Source organism: Mytilus trossulus, chromosome 6, assembly GCF_036588685.1.
Source record: "Mytilus trossulus isolate FHL-02 chromosome 6, PNRI_Mtr1.1.1.hap1, whole genome shotgun sequence".
NCBI classification, from domain to species: Eukaryota; Metazoa; Mollusca; class Bivalvia; order Mytilida; family Mytilidae; genus Mytilus; species Mytilus trossulus.
The window spans coordinates 9,728,253-9,746,858 of NC_086378.1; the positions used below are offsets into that span (position 1 = coordinate 9,728,253).

The 18,606-nt window shown below is 30.8% G+C and overlaps 1 protein-coding gene and 1 long non-coding RNA gene across 7 annotated transcripts in view; one reads left to right on the forward strand and one right to left on the reverse strand.

Moving 5' to 3' along the window:
• Positions 1-1,590: 1,590 nt before the first annotated feature.
• LOC134720746 (b(0,+)-type amino acid transporter 1-like) overlaps positions 1,591-18,606 on the reverse strand; it is a 47,166-nt gene continuing 30,150 nt past the window's right edge. For all 6 annotated transcript variants that reach the window (XM_063583226.1, XM_063583225.1, XM_063583230.1 and 3 more), the window contains 8 exons: positions 18,459-18,558; positions 17,980-18,024; positions 17,278-17,401; positions 16,458-16,561; positions 15,939-16,035; positions 15,335-15,484; positions 14,563-14,731; positions 1,591-6,789 (listed from right to left, as the gene is read on the reverse strand). In XM_063583226.1, coding sequence (XP_063439296.1) covers positions 6,716-6,789; positions 14,563-14,731; positions 15,335-15,484; positions 15,939-16,035; positions 16,458-16,561; positions 17,278-17,401; positions 17,980-18,024; positions 18,459-18,558 — 863 coding nt within the window. In that variant the 3' untranslated portion in view covers positions 1,591-6,715. The remainder of the gene's footprint in view (positions 6,790-14,562; positions 14,732-15,334; positions 15,485-15,938; positions 16,036-16,457; positions 16,562-17,277; positions 17,402-17,979; positions 18,025-18,458; positions 18,559-18,606) is intronic.
• On the forward strand, positions 8,634-11,400 carry LOC134720758 (uncharacterized). The gene is made up of 2 exons (XR_010107789.1): positions 8,634-9,056; positions 11,189-11,400. It is a non-coding gene; the product is annotated as an uncharacterized LOC134720758 (long non-coding RNA).

Below are 18,606 nucleotides of genomic sequence, written 5' to 3' on the forward strand. Positions count from 1 at the left end.
TGAGACTATGTAGATAACTAGGATATACCAAGTAGATGTGCATATTAAAAGGAAATTTTTCTATGAGTTATATCCCTTTGAACTTGGAATTTAAGCCCAAGTATACTCCAGATCCTGCAACAGTTTACCAGTGCAACTTATCTTAGTCCTTGAACAGAATTTCATGGAACTTTTTAGATAGAAAAAGACATAATCTGCAAATGTACAGAACAACAGGAAATTATGATTCAGCGTTTTTATTGGGGGTTGGGAGTCATGCCCCTGTGAACTTGGAAATTTGGCTTAAATACAGTTTTGCAACAAATCTTGTTACAGCAAAATGACTTAAGAGTGTAGATCAAGGTAATAACTTTGGTTAGTTTGCTTGCTATATATATTAACCCTGAAATCATCATTAGGTTAGGTATACTATCTTTTTTAAGATTAAACTAGTCCGACAGATAACCTATCTGTCTCTAGGACTAGACTCCTCCAAAAGGAGGGTAATATGCCTAACCTAATAATGATGTTACAGTTCAGCTAGCAAGCAAGCTTACCTTAAATATAACCTTTTACTACACACTGAAGTCAATTTGCTGTAAACCACAACAGAATGTCATAAAACTTTGTAGTTAAGGATGACATAATATGTGGATCTGCATATCTACAAGAACTTTTTATTAGTTGACTTTTGTAGGAGAAATGAGTCTTTGAACTTAAAAAAATTTGATAATAATTCTGTATGTCCAGTGACACCTGCTGCATTGGGTATGTAAGCCTGCTGAAAATGTTCTGTAATTTAAATTGTTTGCAAAGTTTTTGATTTTGGTTACCTCCTTACTCTGTTCATGATTTGGAGCTACTTGTCTTAAGCTTTATTTGTCTGTTGATCTAATTTTAATACAACAGAACAAGGGAGATAATTAGTACTACTTCTTTTTGTCTTCATTTACCACTAATAAAAACTTCCATTATGATACATTGTATAGAAAAAGAATGCTGAAAGTAACATTGAACACCAACAATCATTCCAACAAACAATTGGTTTCTTAAAATCCAAGGTACATCTATTTCTTTAAATCCAAGGTACATCGGTTTCTAAAAATCCAATGTACATCGTTGACAGTCATGGATCATAACAAAAAAAAATCAAGGAACCTATATTATATTAGTTAAAACTTGTTTCTAAGAAAAATTAAAGATAAGAAAATTCTGTGTCCTTCCGAACAGCTTTACTGATCAGTGCAACATTACCTTGTGACATATACTGATGTTTGCCACAATTTTGTGCCTGTCTCACGTCAGTAACCTTGCCATTGTTAGTCAGTGTTTGTTTTTAAAATTTTCGTTCATTCATGTTTTATCACAGGTGGACTTTTTTGGTCATTGTTGAGATGGTGGCCTTCCTTTTGCTTACAACATGTGGACACTGGTGAAAAGTTGTCTCGTTAGCAATCATAGCACATGTTCTTAGTTTATATATTATAGTTCAGAATAGACTTAGTACAAGCATTTTTTCATGAAGTGGTCGTTGCAGTGATTTCATGTGCTCAACTTTTTGATGGGAGATTGACACGACTTTATGGTAGTATAATAAAAATCAACACCATACTGTTTTCTGCTATATTTATTAACTTCTTTATTTTATAAACTCCAAAAATAAAGAAGAAAAATATATAAATTAACATGATCAACCTATTACACACATTTGAAATCAAAGTACATCTTTGTCAAATATTTAAATATCAACATGAGCCAAATTTGTTCCATCAAAAAATTACAATTCAAGCATAAAATCAATTAAAGCTGGAACTGCAGTTTATTGTAAGTTTAGGAGTCATATCAAATTAATTTGCTGTTCTTTGAAGTTTTCCTGTTAAAAAGAGAATTCCCTTGAAGAGACAAATAACTCAACTATTATAACATAAAAAAAATTCCACAACTTTTTATTTTGAAATTTGAAATGAAGAGAAGAAAGGCAAATTCTTAAGAATTAGATTTTTGAATCAAGAAAATTCATGAGGAAAGCAGGTCACAAGAACAATAATTAATTTGGTGTGGCCTAATGCTTATGCATTACTTGAAAGACCCATGTCGATAAAAAGGCAAATCACAACAACAGTAAATTAGTATGGTGTGGCCTAATGCAATTACTTGAATGACTCATGTTGTAAAATAAACTGATGACAAACTATACCCCTCATTTACAAACAATTAATAATCCTATAAGCACCTTTGAAATGGTTCATTCTTACAAAACCTTTCAGACATCACATACAATGCAATTATACCATGTAAACATAAAATGTATATTTATCTGTTCTATAACATGTATAAAACGCTGAATAACATCTAAAAGATATTGCTTCACAACTAGACTAGGTGATACAAATTATGAAACAAAAGCAAAATAAATAATTCAACTACAAATGTTCTAAGGCAATGGAGATATAAATTTAAATGAAAATTTATTTCTGCAAATCTCAGGAAGGTTTTTTTAGAGTTTATTTTTATGTCCCAATTTGCAAAAGGGCATAACCCTTATAACAAGTCACAAACTTGTATATTTCTAGAGCATTTGCATTTGGTTATAAAACTATTGTGAAACGGAGATCAGTTTTTGTTCAAAGGCTCTTTTTGTAAAGAAAGTAAAAGGTAGGAGAATGAAAGAAAAAGATTTCAATAAAAAAACTACATGTATCATTTCTTTCTTCATGTTACATGAAAGAAACAGCACTTTTGAACTCAAAATAAATATGTCAGTATATACAAATATATACAAAATCAAAAACTATACAGAATGGAACTCATACAACATCTATGAATCTATGATGAATATTAACTACAAAGTTATGAATATATTTACAATGAAGGCTACTACAGTATAACTGAAAAATAAAAATATTTACATAACAGTATCATATAAATAACGATTCAGTTTTACAACCAATAAAATCCAGAGATTCTTTTGTAAATACGTTGTTAATGAGCATTTACTATGTTTAACAAGATCTTAGACTTTGTAAACCAATAGTGGGCATTCAATCACAGATAATTAAAGAACACCGGTTATTCACTTTGGACTCGCTGACCATCTGCATTATGGTCTACACCTCAGAAGTCATCACAAAATTAAATCATATCAAGCTACAATTCGCCACTCATTGTTCTTTTCAAAATAATTGACACTATATTGCTTTAAATTATTCAGTAGTATGGAACTCAACAAGGATCTTAAAACCATAAAAGCAATTTTCCAAGATTCTTGCACAGCCTTCAAAAATGAGAAGGCAGTTTTACTACTTTCTCTTTTTTTTCTAGTAAACTAGAAACGTATTGGTGGAATAAACATGATTTTTTAATGGCACAAATGTAAAATAAATAATATTGGAACAAATTGGTAAATATTGGAATGGGTGGGAAGTTAACCAAGGATCTAGGATTTTTTTTTGAGGGGGGGGGGGGGAGGCTTCACCTAAGAATTTCAATCAGCCAAAGTGAATGGACAGGTAGAAATATAAATACATTTGTATCACAATTTTAAATTATTTTTGTTCTTTGGTTCAACTTTCTAAATGCTCATATCTGATTGGTCTGTTTAGCAGTAAAAAATATATATCCATCTACCAAGAAGATATCATTCTGGAAAATGGTACACAATTATACAACATTCATGAATTTCATGTATATGTACCCTGAAATCAAATACTGTCATGGTATTTGATGATACTTTACAATAAATAAATTATTAAATTAAGTGTATAGTCAAAAAGACTTTGCATCTACATGAGAGCGCAATCTACAATTGTGAAGTATATTAAATTACACTGAACATCAGTTTGAACAAAACGAACAGGTCTGATAAAATATTATCAAATATACGTTCTAAAATCTTATAAACAACACTCATCAAAACATACTCTAGCTGAGCATACTTTTTGAGCAAGACAAAAAGCTACAATATCAAATGATACAATGAATTGACCTCGAAGTAATCAAGTAAAAGTGTAAACTTTTTCTCAATAAACCGTGGGAAATATGATGTGCAGGTTACTAGTAAATTATATATGTAAATCGTAATAATGAAAAAAACAGAGGTGTAACGAAACACTAAACATATTTTTGGTACATATTGCAATAAAATAACCAATAAATTAAACTGAACATTGTTTGGTGAATTGTTACACGGCTATGAAAAAAATTTCAATAATTGGGTTCCATTTAAGGTGCATCGAGTAATTAAATGAATTCTTGTACATCTTTAAGACATGAATCGATTAGAGACATAATGAATGGTATTAACTCAAAAGTTTTACTGTACAGTAAATTCAGACATTTTTTTACGCTCTTATTACTGCAATTTATGGACCAACGATAAATCATTTTGAATCATGTAGTTTTGCATACAAATAATATTATCAAAATTAAAAAATGTGAGTTTTAATTTTTGTGAAACCAGTCTATTACAATTTTTTGCAATAATAAAAAGGTTTAAAAAAAAGATCTGAATTGACGGTACAAAGAAATATATGTTTAAGAATGGAAATGAGTTTAAAAATAAAATGGAAAAATATAACCACATTAGGTAATTTCTTTCAAAATAAATTTTTAAGCTGAAGGTTTTATCAATGGGGTTCTTCTTAAAGGCAGAATATGTAAGACAAAAGGAATGTTTTATATTTTAACAAAGCTTTTTAAAATCTTATCCTTACATACATAAACTTGATATCTTAATTATTGCCTACGAAGAAACATATGGAATTTTTTCTTCATTTAATTCAAACAATGAGAAATCACATATTGAATGTATATCTGATAAATTTTGAGAGAAGATGAAAATGGAATTTGTTTTACATATTTAGCTCAAACATATGTAAAGAATTTGTATATCAAATACAAATTATTCATAACAAAACACAAATATGTGAAAAAATATCACATTTTCAAAACAGATAAAGATGACAATACATTGTAGTAAACATAAATACATATAGAGATCATTAAGGTATGAATTGATAATTCAAATATATATATATATAATGCATTTTATTTACAAATTACAAGTCCATTATGAAAGACTTTAGTTAAACTTATTATTTACATGTAACAGATATAAAATCTAACTTAGACTAAGGTGAGACATAACTTGAAAATTCCACTTTTCAAAATGAATGATGAGGGCCAAATGACTTTAATATTAGGTCCGTTTCAAAATTTATCTGGTGAAGAATGGGAGGCACTCAATTTAATAAATTATGGGTAGTTGCACTTTTATTTTATGGGGGATCAGTGTCTTATAATAAAAAGAATGAGTCGAGAGCCATCAATGCGTGACCTGAAGCTTTGATATTTTCCAAGTTGAGAAGGGGCATAACTCAAGAATGGTAAAATGAATCACAACCATTCTTATCATTGCCTTTGAGTTTTATAAAATTTGCATGAGGCAAATTAAGTTACAGTGCGGGAAAAAAATGGGATGGACAGAGGTCAAAGACAGAAGGTCAAGGGCAACACTTAATGCCTCTGTTGCCTATGGCAGGGGCTAAAAAAGTGCCTCCTATGTGTTTACCATATTCATGAACAGCCCTAGTTAGGTGATGGTCCTTGCATAAAAAATTAATATTCAGAAAAATCCCTGTGTAATGCTTGTATTCATAAAATATGCTATATGAAATATTTGCAAATTTAGATTCCAAAACGTGCTATTCAAAATCCCTTTACTAAAAATACGTTTTATTAATCACAGAAAACTTCTGCATAATGGCAATTATGCATCAATTCTTATAGAACAATCACTGAACACAGCTTCTGTTCAAGTTGGAATGATAAATTATATATCAAATTAACATTACTGTATCTGATATTAATAAACAAACTCAGAGAATGGCATGAATTTCATGAATATTTACTCCCAATATAAAATCTTAATTTCAAAATTAAAACATATAAACCATACTTAATAAAAATATTTTGACCAAAGTAATGAATACAATATGAAAATAATTCTATTATTTTCCACAGTGAATTCTTTTGCATATTATAGTCATGATACTAACAAATAACCATTCTCCTGGCCAATGATTTAAATACAAAAATACTGTTTAAAAACAATAAATGATTTGGAATTTATTTCACAATGAAGGTAATATGATCAATGATAACTTGAGCTATAAACAATGAATATGAAGTTCAGAACTTACTTCTTAATTGAAGTCTAATATTTACACCTTACACTTTATTTCTAAGGCAATGTTTTTTTTAGAGATTCTCTCATATTAGGAAGGCTTAAGCACACATTTTTTTTTATCTTTTCATATACATGTTTACACACATATTTTTTCTTTTTTCTTTTGTTTTTTTACTTATTTTTATTATTATTATTTTTTTTTTTTTTTTTTTTTACTTTTTACTTTTTTTTTTTTTTTTTTTTTTTATAAACTTTTTAACAACAACAAACAGGATATTAAATTCAAGCAACAACAAGGCAAGCTGAGAGAATCAAAAAATTATTTAACTAAAACTTAAATATTGGATAAAAATATCACAATAATAACAAATATAATAAAAACGTTTAGTTTGTATATATTCTAATATACTATAAAGGCAAATGCCCGCACTTTCCGTGGAGAGATTCCCTTTAAATGCATTGGACATGCTGCCTGGTACTCTATCACAGTTTGTAAGAGAAAATATACATTTAATTAAAGCTTATTAATAAATGTACTGTTTTTCACAATCATTCTACAATGTCTTTATCGTATCGACTTGGCGCAACACAAAATACCATCTGGACAAGGTAGGTCACATGTCCTGAAAATGAGAGAGGAATTATTAGGAACACAATTTTCAATCCAGGGGCGGATCCAGCCATTTTAAAAAAGGGGATTCCAACCCAATGTTCCCATTCAAATGCATTGATTGTTAAAATAAAGGAGGGTTCCAACCCCCGGTACCCCCTTCTGGATCAGCCACTGCAATCAAATTCATGGCAATCAAATTCATGGCAAACCCAACAGAGGTGCTGTTAGATCTATGTTATAAGTTTTATTTAATCTATGAATAGAATAGTACTGCAAATGTAGAGCGTTACATGTATTAAAATTTGATTCTGAATGACAAAATCAACGTTATGTTGGATTTTTTTACAAGTTTGCTCATAACATAAAAGAGTCCTACCCTATTCTTAAAACCAGATGCTCCACAGGGCGCAGCTTTATACGACTGCAGAGGTTGAACCCTGAATGGTTGGGGCAAGCATGGACACAACATTCAAGCTGGATTCAGCTCTAAATTTGGATTGTGATTAAATAGTTGACACAGCATAGGTTTCTGACACAGTATGAATGTGGTCTAATGAACTTAAAATTTTTGTTTTGCCTTTGAGCAATTCACTATGCTGTTGAATATTAATCATCTCAAAAAATGTTTGAAAAGTTTTCTTTTTATTTATGAAATTTCAAACGAGAAAAATTGACCCCCCCCAATTTTTTTTCACATCCCCCTATCCTTTATTCCAAAACCGATCTCAATTCAAATTTTGAATGGAGTTTGCAACAATAATCACTCATTTAAATACATCATAAAATATCAAAATGTAAAAAAAGTGCTTGTTATCACTGAATGGTAAAGATTGTTTTAATTTATCAGTTGGTAGTAAAAGTGAATATACATTGTATATTGTATAAAACATTGATTTAAGTTGATTCAACTACTATTCTGGACAAAGAAAGATAACTCCAATTGACATTTCTTGCTATTGCACAATATTGTGCAATTAGATATTTCTTGCTAGTGCGCAAAACTGTGCAATTGAAAATACTTGCTATTGCACAATACTGTGCAATTGAAGATTTCTTGCTATTGCACAATACTGTGCAATTGAAAATTTCTTGCTATTGCACAAAGAACCCAACCGATTCAATTTTTGTCAAAATCAAACTAAGTTTAATTTTGGACCCTTTGGACCTTTATGTAGACCAATTTGAAAACGGGACCAAAAATTAAGAATATACATACACAGTAAGATTCGGCATATCAAAGAACCTCAATTATTCAATTTTTGATGAAATCAAACAAAGTTTAATTTTGGACCCTTTGGGCCCCTTATTCATAAACTGTTGGGACCAAAATCAATACCAACCTTTCTTTTATGGTCATAAACCTTGTGTTTAAATTTCATAGATTTCTATTTACTTATACTAAAGTTATGGTGCAAAAACCAAGAAAAATGCTTATTTGGGTCCCTTTTTGGCCCCTAATTCCTAAACTGTTGGGACCTAAACTCCCAAAATCAATACCAACCTTTCTTTTGAGGTCATAAACCTTGTGTTTAAATTTCATTGATTTCTATTAACTTAAACTAAAGTTATTGTGCGAAAACCAAGAATAATGCTTATTTGGGACCTTTTTTGGTCCCTTATCCTAAACTGTTGGAACCAAAACTCCAAAAATCAATCCCAACCTTTCTTTTGTGGTCATAAACCTTGTGTCAAAATTTCATAGATTTCTATGAACTTACAGTGGGAAAGCCACGGATCGATTCTGCGCCTCCTTCCATATGACGTAACGGCCAGAAAATCAAGGGCGACAATCGCGATTTTTCATAGAGGGCGACACTATCGCGCCATCGCGGCAATTTGTTTTTCATCGTGTACGTGTGATTTTTCGAGAAATTTATCATTAAAGACAATTAAACTTGTGTCATTTCATCATCAATTAGTTATATAGGTAAGTTTTACAGGTGACCATGCTATTTTTTCTTCTTAGAAGATTTTATTTTACAAGAAACGAACATCTGAAAATGGCAAGTGACGTTGTTAATTTGGGGATAAAAATATGGCGGGTGTTTTCCCCTTCTGAAAATAACTGACACATTTGCATCCTATTGGCTATTTAAATATAAAATGACCAAAAATAGTATCTATGATGATAGGAGTCCCTAAATATTTGCATAAATACCCATCACTCCGTGTCAAATTGTAACTGAGGCTGCGAAAAGGAAGCACACAAATCGACGCCATTTTTCAACAGATTAAGGTTTCTGAGCTCACGAAATCCTAGTATTATTACTTTTAATGGTTAGTAGAAAGATATTAATACTATCCATAACATGATTTATTGATCTGATCGGGTTATGGCTACATGTTTGCCTCTTTTCGATTCTTAAATCCAGTAAATTTCCGTAGACCACATGTAAATAAACGCCCCTTTTCCAGCGCGAGACTTCAATTTGAATAAAACTTCAATTTTGGCAGGTCAATGTTAGCATTTAAATTTTAATTAAAGTTTTACAGTTGTGTAATGCATATGTGCTGATTTGTTTGGTTGTCTCGAATAGTATAAAGGTTAATATTTTTTTTTTTGAACCCAAAAATTGTGACAAAAAACACAAAAAACAAACAAAATAAAAATATAGGAAAAAAATAACTATCCCCAGGATAAAGGTGGTTTCCAACTATATGTCCCCATTCAAATGCATTGATCGTCCCCAAAAAAGGGAGATTCCAATCCCTGGAACCCTATCCCTGGATCTGCCACTGGGAACTATGACTATTAAAACGTATAAAGAATTAGAGAATTGTTACTAAAGGAACAAGAATAGAGAAAATTTACCATAAAATAAGTTAAAAAAAAGAGCAAATGACATGCTAGCTGCGGAACCGTCGCTCTTAGGTCCTTATGTTATTTTTTGACTATTTGCGGACCATATACAATTTTTTTTCTGGGCCACCTTCCTATGCATCCCAGAAAAAAATCAAAATATTCCTAGCAGCAAGCCAGAGGTCTGGTCACAATCATTTAGAACTTTTGATGTGCTTATTTATATATTGAGGAAAGAAAAATTATGGACAAAAAGTATAAAAAAAATAGAGACCAATGAACTAAAAGATTAAATGATAAAGAAATGCAGAAGACCCCATCCAGAGCCTTGTCTATGTGAACAACAGTACTATTATTTTTGCTCAATATTGCATATGGGCATGTAAAATCTATAATACTAAAATTACGAGGTCCAATTTGTCAGCCGTCATCACGTTAAAACGATGAATCAAATAATTCAACTTTATATTTAACTAATATAGTACAAAAGTGTAGATTAAAAATTACACCACCCCAGGCCCTTTTGTTTTTGACGTAATTAATATTGCCAATAATTAAGAAGTTCCGGTTCGAGTCCGATACAGATACCAATAGTATATTCACCTGTTACCTATTACCTTATCTGTATGTTCCGCATCTGACAGGCTCACCACCAAACATTGTATTCAGGATTAATATGCTATATACACGGTCATAATCACAGGGTTGACACTACTAAATTGTCAAATTGTTACCTATTGTAGTATTTTAATCAGTAAGACTTTCAAAGATAACAAATCTGGACTAAAAATAAGGCGTATAGGTACAGTTTTCAATTTGTTTGTGGGCATGCATGACATAAAACAGCGAATCAAAGAATTCAACTTCATTCAGATGACAACTTGAATACTAATACTAAAATAAGGCTTGCGCATAGTTATATACTTTAATTCATTCACAGACCCGCGATATCACGGGTGTTTTCTAGTATCTTTTAAAGATTTCAGGTATATGAAATATTCACCAGTAGGAAAGTATAAATTCTGTCCCTCCTTCCATGCTAAAAAAAAATATGCGATTTATTGTTGAATTTTATTGCCACCTTCAGTATTGGCTAGGTGTTGTGGCCAGGTTTTATTGGCATTGGATACATTTATTATCAATTACTGGTATAAAGAATTAAAGATATGAATGATTGAATGAAAAGTTATCTTTTAAATAACAGATACCTGTAAGATAATTTAATGTTGCATATTATGTTATACTTTATTTAAACATTATTTATATCTATTAAAGAGGTTGATATGTTATTATGGTGATGAATTTTAATACTAAAGTAAATGAATTTATAAGTAGAAAATTTTTTCCAAACATCTGTTGGTGTGTATAAGTATTACCTTTTCTAGAGGACCTTTTTCGGAACGCCTGGATTGGGTATTTTTAGCTGAGGATTTCGAAATTGATCCTTCGGATTCCAGTATTTCCTTTCAACATTTTTACCTCAGAAGAGCATGTTTTTGTCAGTAGACAATTAAAATATATTAAAATTTACCGATCATATAGCAACTCTAGAGAAGTTTGAAATTATATTTATTTGATAATATCATCTGCATAAATTATATATTTTCAGATAACACTAGGAATAAGAAGAGCAGGATTTCTATATTGAGGATTTACATGTATGGGACAGAGGACTATTTGGCTTGATTTTACTTTAAAAAACTTTTTAATTTAACAATAGTTCTCCTTAATTGTTTAAAATACTTTTTACATATTTTTCATTTTAACATTATTTTTATGACTTTGTATTTATTCATCACTTAATAAACTTTTATTTCTAAACATTTTTATATTTTCAAATATACATACAATGTGAAACACTCCACCATTTTATATTGATAACGTGGGGTAAATGTACATGAGACACTAAACTGTTGCAATACAATATTACTTAATGTCATTGAAAAACCTGAAATTCATTGATGCAAAGCTAGCATATTCATAGGGCCCCCTTTCATAGGAAAAAAATTGGTTGATTAAATAGGGAATCACTGGAGCGGGCCCCTCCCAAGTTAGTCAGCAGCAGCAACCCCCCCCCCCCCCCCCCCCCCCCCCCCCAAATAGAAAAGTTCTTGATCGGTCACTGGTGTCAGACATATACATGTATGTACTGTAGTATTTGAGACATAAGAAAAATAAAAGATATAAAAGTCAAAATGATGGTCTTTTATTCTTTATAAGGTTTGAATGACTTAAATGGAAAGTTTCTAGAATTGTTCACTTCTCCTAGACATAGTGAGGTCCCTCAAGTAGCCTATCATGACATGACTTTTCACTGTTTTGCTACCAATGGCATGTAGATTTCAAAATTGGTAACCCCTGCACCTAAATAAATCATTTTCAGCAGATACATATTTTTTCAGACTTTTTGATGAAAAGTTTAAACTACAAATTAGAAAAAAGAAAACTGATCAACTTGAACCCACAACATATAATTGAGCTCAGGTGCTCTGGAAGAGTAAGCAGATCCTGCTCCTTGTGTAGTATTATGAATGAGATGTCTATGTACCTTTTTCCTGGATATGTTAACACATGATTTTGCAAATTATTGCAATTGTGTGCTTTTAGAATGGAGTAAAATGTGTGAAAAGGTATTCTATTGCAGAAAAATCAGCACACAGATATAGGAATAGTATGATTCTTAATAAACTATAGATCCTGTGTCCAAGATTTGTTTTCTTGTAAACTGGTGTAAAATAAAAATGTGGGTATATCAATGCAACATAACAGGATCACCAAAATCAGAGTGAGACATTCATATACCATTTTTAAAGTAGACCTTGGAAGTGACATAGCATTTTGTTAATGCTTTAAATGGTCATATAGCTCTAACATGTATTAAGAATTTGATGTACTAGGCATTGGGCATTCATATTGAATTTTAATCTCCAAGTTCTCAAGAGTTAAATATGCCCCAGGGCCCAGAAACACTCAAACATGAATAGTTGGTCACAGTGTACATCAGGTTGCTTGATAAGCATGATAAGGACAGACATTTATTAACATGTGTGAGTGTTTAGGCAGGCAATATTTGTTGATTGGTACATGTACTTTTTAAAATTGACAAGTTGAAACATTTCAGATTTATAATAATTTACAGAATCAAAGAATGACTGTAACCATTACCCTAAAAATTGGCTAAAAACGAAGACTAGCTGAGTGTTTACACTTTGCATTTTTGCATGCTTATTCAGACAACAACTTTTGACTAACTGAATTTTTTTTGTTGAAAAAGGGGGGGGGGGGGGGGGGTAGGTCTACTTCCAGACAGTGGAAGTTATTTATATGGACAAATTCGTTCATAGATTAAACCAGTTTCAATGTACTACATAAATCTCGCCCATAAATCTGTTATACACCAGAAGCATAATTAAATAACTACAGAAAATGTGATACGAGGAGTTTGAGCAACTTGTAAACATCAACAAATGACGTTGTAAAGCCTTCAACCACTCAACATTTTAAGTAAAATATATTTAAAATCCTGAAAACATCATCACCCTTCGTTGTCTCAATCAATTTTGTGCTTAAAATCTGTAAAATTTGACATAATTTGCTTGATTTTGCACCGAAATAACTCCCAAAACGTCTGAAAAATGTTGAATTTTGACCTCCGGTTGAAGTATTTATTATGTAAACAAGACTCAGAGTGACGGGGAATCCTGTACATAGTCATGTGCCCATATGTTTCTAGGTCACATTTATTTATATCTCGACCAATGAAAAGCTTTAGGATGCATTTGTGTCAGTTGTTTGTAGTCGTGGGGATTACCCGCGGTTTTTTGGAAATCAACGGAGGTAGCCTTATGATTTATCATATTTCAGTAACGGAGCACTTATTTGAATACCGAATTTGGCAGTCGTCTGACAAAATCTACTGTAATGAAAAATTAAACTCAAATACTGATGGATGATAAGTTGTTTTAATAGATTTATTGTCTGAAGCACAGGCTACGTTTTTGTTTACACGCTGGTTACAGCGCCACCTCAAAATTTTTAGATTATGTCCCCTTTCCCGCGGGACTACCGGAAGTAGCTCTTCAATGTCACTGGCTTTCCCACTGTTAAACTAAAGTTATAGTGCGAAAACCCAGAAAATGCTTATTTTGGCCCTTTTTGGCCCCTAATTCCTAAAATGTTGAGACCAAAACTCCCACAATCAATCCCAACCTTCCTTTTGTGGTCATAAACCTTGTGTTAAAATTTCATAGATTTCTATTTACTTTTACTAAAGTTAGAGTGCGAAAACTAAAAGAATTCGGACGACGACGACGCCAAAGTGATAGCAATATACGTTGAAAAAAATTTCAAATTTTGCGGTCGTATAAAAATATGAGATAAATTATTGTGATTTCAGGAAATTCTGCACACAAACTATGCTATCCAAATAATTATATTTATCAAAGTTGTACATATATTGATACAGATTGTTTTGTTTGGTAAGGAACATGTGTTTATGCTATTTATAGAAAGGTCTGTTTGATTGGATATATAAAGTATGCGGGAAATTTTTTATGCATGGGTGATTTGATAGTAGTTAAAAGTCATTCGAGTCATTGCAGTCAAGTGCTCTAGATGCTTTTTTCCAAATAAATAATTATGAAAATTATTTATTTACAGGTTGATAGTCCAAGAAGAGTCGCAAATATTGATGTTGCAGTGCTAGTTAGAGACAGACAAATTTTCATAATTTTCATTGATATAAAATGAATTACATGTACTTATTACCTGAATAAAATGCACTTGACTTTTGCAAGTGGCTACTCCCATGTGAGAGTTTTGTATTATATTGATAAATGTTTTATGTTCGGTTGAGGTTACGAATTAGAACATATAGAACATAATATGCAATTTTTAATTTTTGGGAACCATATTCTTTAGATTTACCTAATAAGATAAACATTGCAATAATTGATATATTATTTCATCAAATGTCATACTTACTCATAAATGACAATTCCTTTTTGTATACAACAAATGGCACATAAAATATAAGTCCACTAAACATAAATATAGATGCATAAAGAAATTCTATCCTAGGGTTCTGCAGAATTGGTGCTATCACCAGGTAAAAGGAACACAGTAATACTATAATTGGTATGATAATGGGTACCTGCAAAAGAAAGATCATTTGATTAATGCCTGCTTAACATCCAGCAACAAATATTACAAATATACTATAGACAATAACATGATAATGAAATATTCAAATTTATCAGTCAAAATGTGTTCTACAAGGATCACCTGCGCTTCACCTTTCAATTAATACCTTAATTATTAAAATATATTCCACAAAGTTTGATATTTTAATCAAGTATAAAAAAATAAGAAGATTTGGTATGATTGTCAATGAGACAACTCTTTACTAGAGATTATAATGATGAAGTATTTTGTAACTATAGGTAAATGTCTGGCTTTCAATAATTTGAATTGCCTGTAAAAAAATAAATGAAGTATATGTCCAGGGAACATAGAGGATGCCCATGCTTGCATATAATGTTATAAAGGGACACAACTCAAGAACGGTAAAAGGGATGCAACCCAAATTTAACCTTAACCTGTGTTTTGTGGTTACAAGCATTGTGTATATGTTTCATAACATTTGGCTGGGGAAAACTAAAGTTTTGGGATCCACTGACTTACAGACAGACAAGGGTAACGCTGCGGCGTTGATATGAAAAACTAAAAAAAAAATCATATATGACTGTAGGCTTACTTTATATGGTCTGTAAGCATCCTTCTGTGTGTATCGCATGACTATAAGTGCTGCCATTGTAAGACCATAAAACATCCAAGCAGCAAAACTGAAGAAGTCAATCAAGGCAAATATGTCCCCCATCAATACTAATACACATGCTAATATTGTCTGAAATTGTAAAGTAAAACCAATAAATAATATTATATCTACAATAAAAGATTGAGCGAAATGATCAAATTTTATGTAACAGTTTTCTAAACCACAAAAGTCTTTTAAAAGTTACAACATACATAATTATCAATTAAATTTCAAAACACCCTTCGCTACTGCAGGAACATAAAAAGCTGATTATTGACCATAAACAAAACCAAAATTTTCTAATCATACAGACTTAATGTTACTTGTTTTTATATAGATTAGACAGTTGGTTTTCCAATTTGAATGGTTTTACACTGTATTTTTTTGGGACCCTTAATAGCTTGCTGTTTAGGTGTGAGCAAAGGCTCTGTGTTGAAGAACCTACCTTGACCTATTATTGTTTACTTTTATAAATTGTGACTTGGATGGAGAATTGTCTCATGGGCGCTCATATCACATCTTCTTGCATCTATTTAATACTTACTGATACAACTAAAGATGGAAGAGGAGTGAATTGTCGTGTGTGTACGAATGATAAAACTTCTGGTAAATGACCTTCTCTAGCGGCCACAAACATAACTCTATAATTAAAAGGACACAATCATAAATTCACAAAATTTAATATAACTACATATTTTATATTTTCAAATACATCAAAAAATAACATCGATTAAAGTTTTTTGTATCACCTCCCTATCTTAAAATAACAGATGAATGAACGCAATGCAATGCACAGACAGAAAAACATAATGCCCCTAGGTAGGGCAAATAAAAGGACTAATGAATATAATCTAAACTTTAAGGGGAGTTAATACCTCTTCAGGGGAGATAACTATTAACACTATAATGATTGCAACATCATCATGATATAAAAAGTATGTGGTCAGAGGTACAAAAGACTTTTTTTTTAATTTTGGCCAATAATTTACAACTAATGAACTATATTATCCTTTTTTAAAATCCCTAACTTAATAAAAAGTTAACACAGAAAATTTGAAGTTACCTTCCTCCTGTAAAGCACGATCCATTGGCAGCACCAAATGTAGAAAATACAACAGATAATGGAATAATAAATGCCATAACACCAAGAACTCTCTGTCCCCATGTCTGAAAGTCAAAAACATAAATTCTATAAGAAATAAGAAATATCTATTATGTAATAGTGAAAGCTCAACAGTAAGTTAATATTGATATTAAAAACCTGAACAAAAAATGATGTTGTGTTCCCCGAGCCTGTTAGATAAATTTGTTATGTATTGTTTCATCATCCTTTAGATAAAGCTTATTTCTTTTAAGTTACAAGTATTTAATTGTCATATTGTCTTTTGCTAGGTAAAGATGAGATATTTTGTGGTTTTATTTTTGGAATGACAATGTAAAATTAGAAATGTCGATTGAACTGCTATTAATTTCTCTTCCATAAATAATTTTAGAGATTTTTTTATGAGATGTCTTATTTTTGGAATGACAATGTAAAATTAGAAATGTCGATTGAACTGCTATTAATTTCTCTTCCATAAATATTTTAAGAGATTTTTTTATGAGATTTAGATATCTTTTTGCTACTTGTACCCGAAATAATTTGATGCAAGTGATTTTTGTAAAGTCAACAGTAAAAAGTGTTTCAAAATCACATGGTCATGTGTTACAGATTCCCAAAATAAGAATAAGGTCTATTGATATATAACTGTTTGTAACCATGCATATATGCGCAGAAAACAATTTAAAATTTATCATTTTTTTGCTTAAAATTCTGGTGAATTGTTGAAAAAAGTATATGTAACTATTGTTATAACTTATACCAGACATTATTGTCTGCTTACCGTAGCAACTGCGCTTGCAGACAATAGTTCTGCTGGTGATAATACTGTTAGGTATGATACATTGGTGAGTATATAACATACAGTGACTAGAGGTATACCAATCATAATGGCACGAGGTAGATTTCTAGAAAAAAATATATAAATACAGTATTTAATAAATCTTAGTGTACTATGGATTCATTTATTTTTTCGTAGGTACAAGTTTTCGTGGATATTTGATTTCATAGTTTTTCAAAAGTCAATTGTCAGGGTTGTCCAGGAAAAATGTAGTAGTAAGCAATCTTATTAGACAGTTTCATATTAATTTCTATGTGGGGTTAGGTCTACATTGAGTCTTGTATTAACAATTTGATAAAAAATTCTATTAATGGTAGTACCTTTAAAAACCTCAAAGTACTTTTTCCTTAAGAGAAGCCCTCTGAAGAGTATTGAAAAAGTCCGACTCTCAAGAGGTCAATTTTATTCTAATTCCATAATTTTTTTTTAAATGTTACATGTTTTCTATTCATTCCTCCTTCATGAGGGATATTAAAGAAATCCAAATTAACTGATGTGTATATTTGATAACACGAAAGTCAGGTCAGATCATCTGACTTGCCCTTTTTCCCACCCCTAAATGACATTAAAAAAGTTTCAATTTATGTGCTGATAATTCAAATCTAATTCCATTGAACTTTTAAAAAGCTCTATCAAATAACTTACTTGTAAGGATCCTTTAATTCTTCTGTGACGTAATTCAAATTATTCCTAAAATAGACAATTAAACACTTTAGCATATTCAAAGAACATATAATTTATTCATTATTTAATCTATTACAGTTTTCAAGTTAATATATGTAGAATTCTAAAATTGTTAAAAACTTTGGTACAATTAGAAAATAGATCTAGGCATTCTGAGCATTCCGAAGTAATATTTTCTTTTATGGTTTTGAAGATATTAGACAAATTACCTCCCTTTTACTGCTATATTCTATTTTTAGCCATGGTGGCCATGCTTGTTGCTATAGCTGATTAAGTTTAAACGTGACTGGTTATTGGTTTCAGAAAGATTAAAATTCAATTTTTCAGTTTTCTCAGTGTATTTTGTGTTTTATTTGGTCAAGTATGGTTATGAACTTTATATTTAGAATTAATTGCATTTTCTGGTTTTCAATGATTTAAATAAAAGCACTAAAACATACCATCCATCATATGCCCAGAGTCCATCATAAAAAGCTAGAGCTATAATAGATGGTGAAGTTTGAGATCCTTCAAACCCTGACTCTAAATATTCTGTTTCACCTAAAAATTAAACAGCATATTAGATCCAGATGAATATCACTTTTCAAT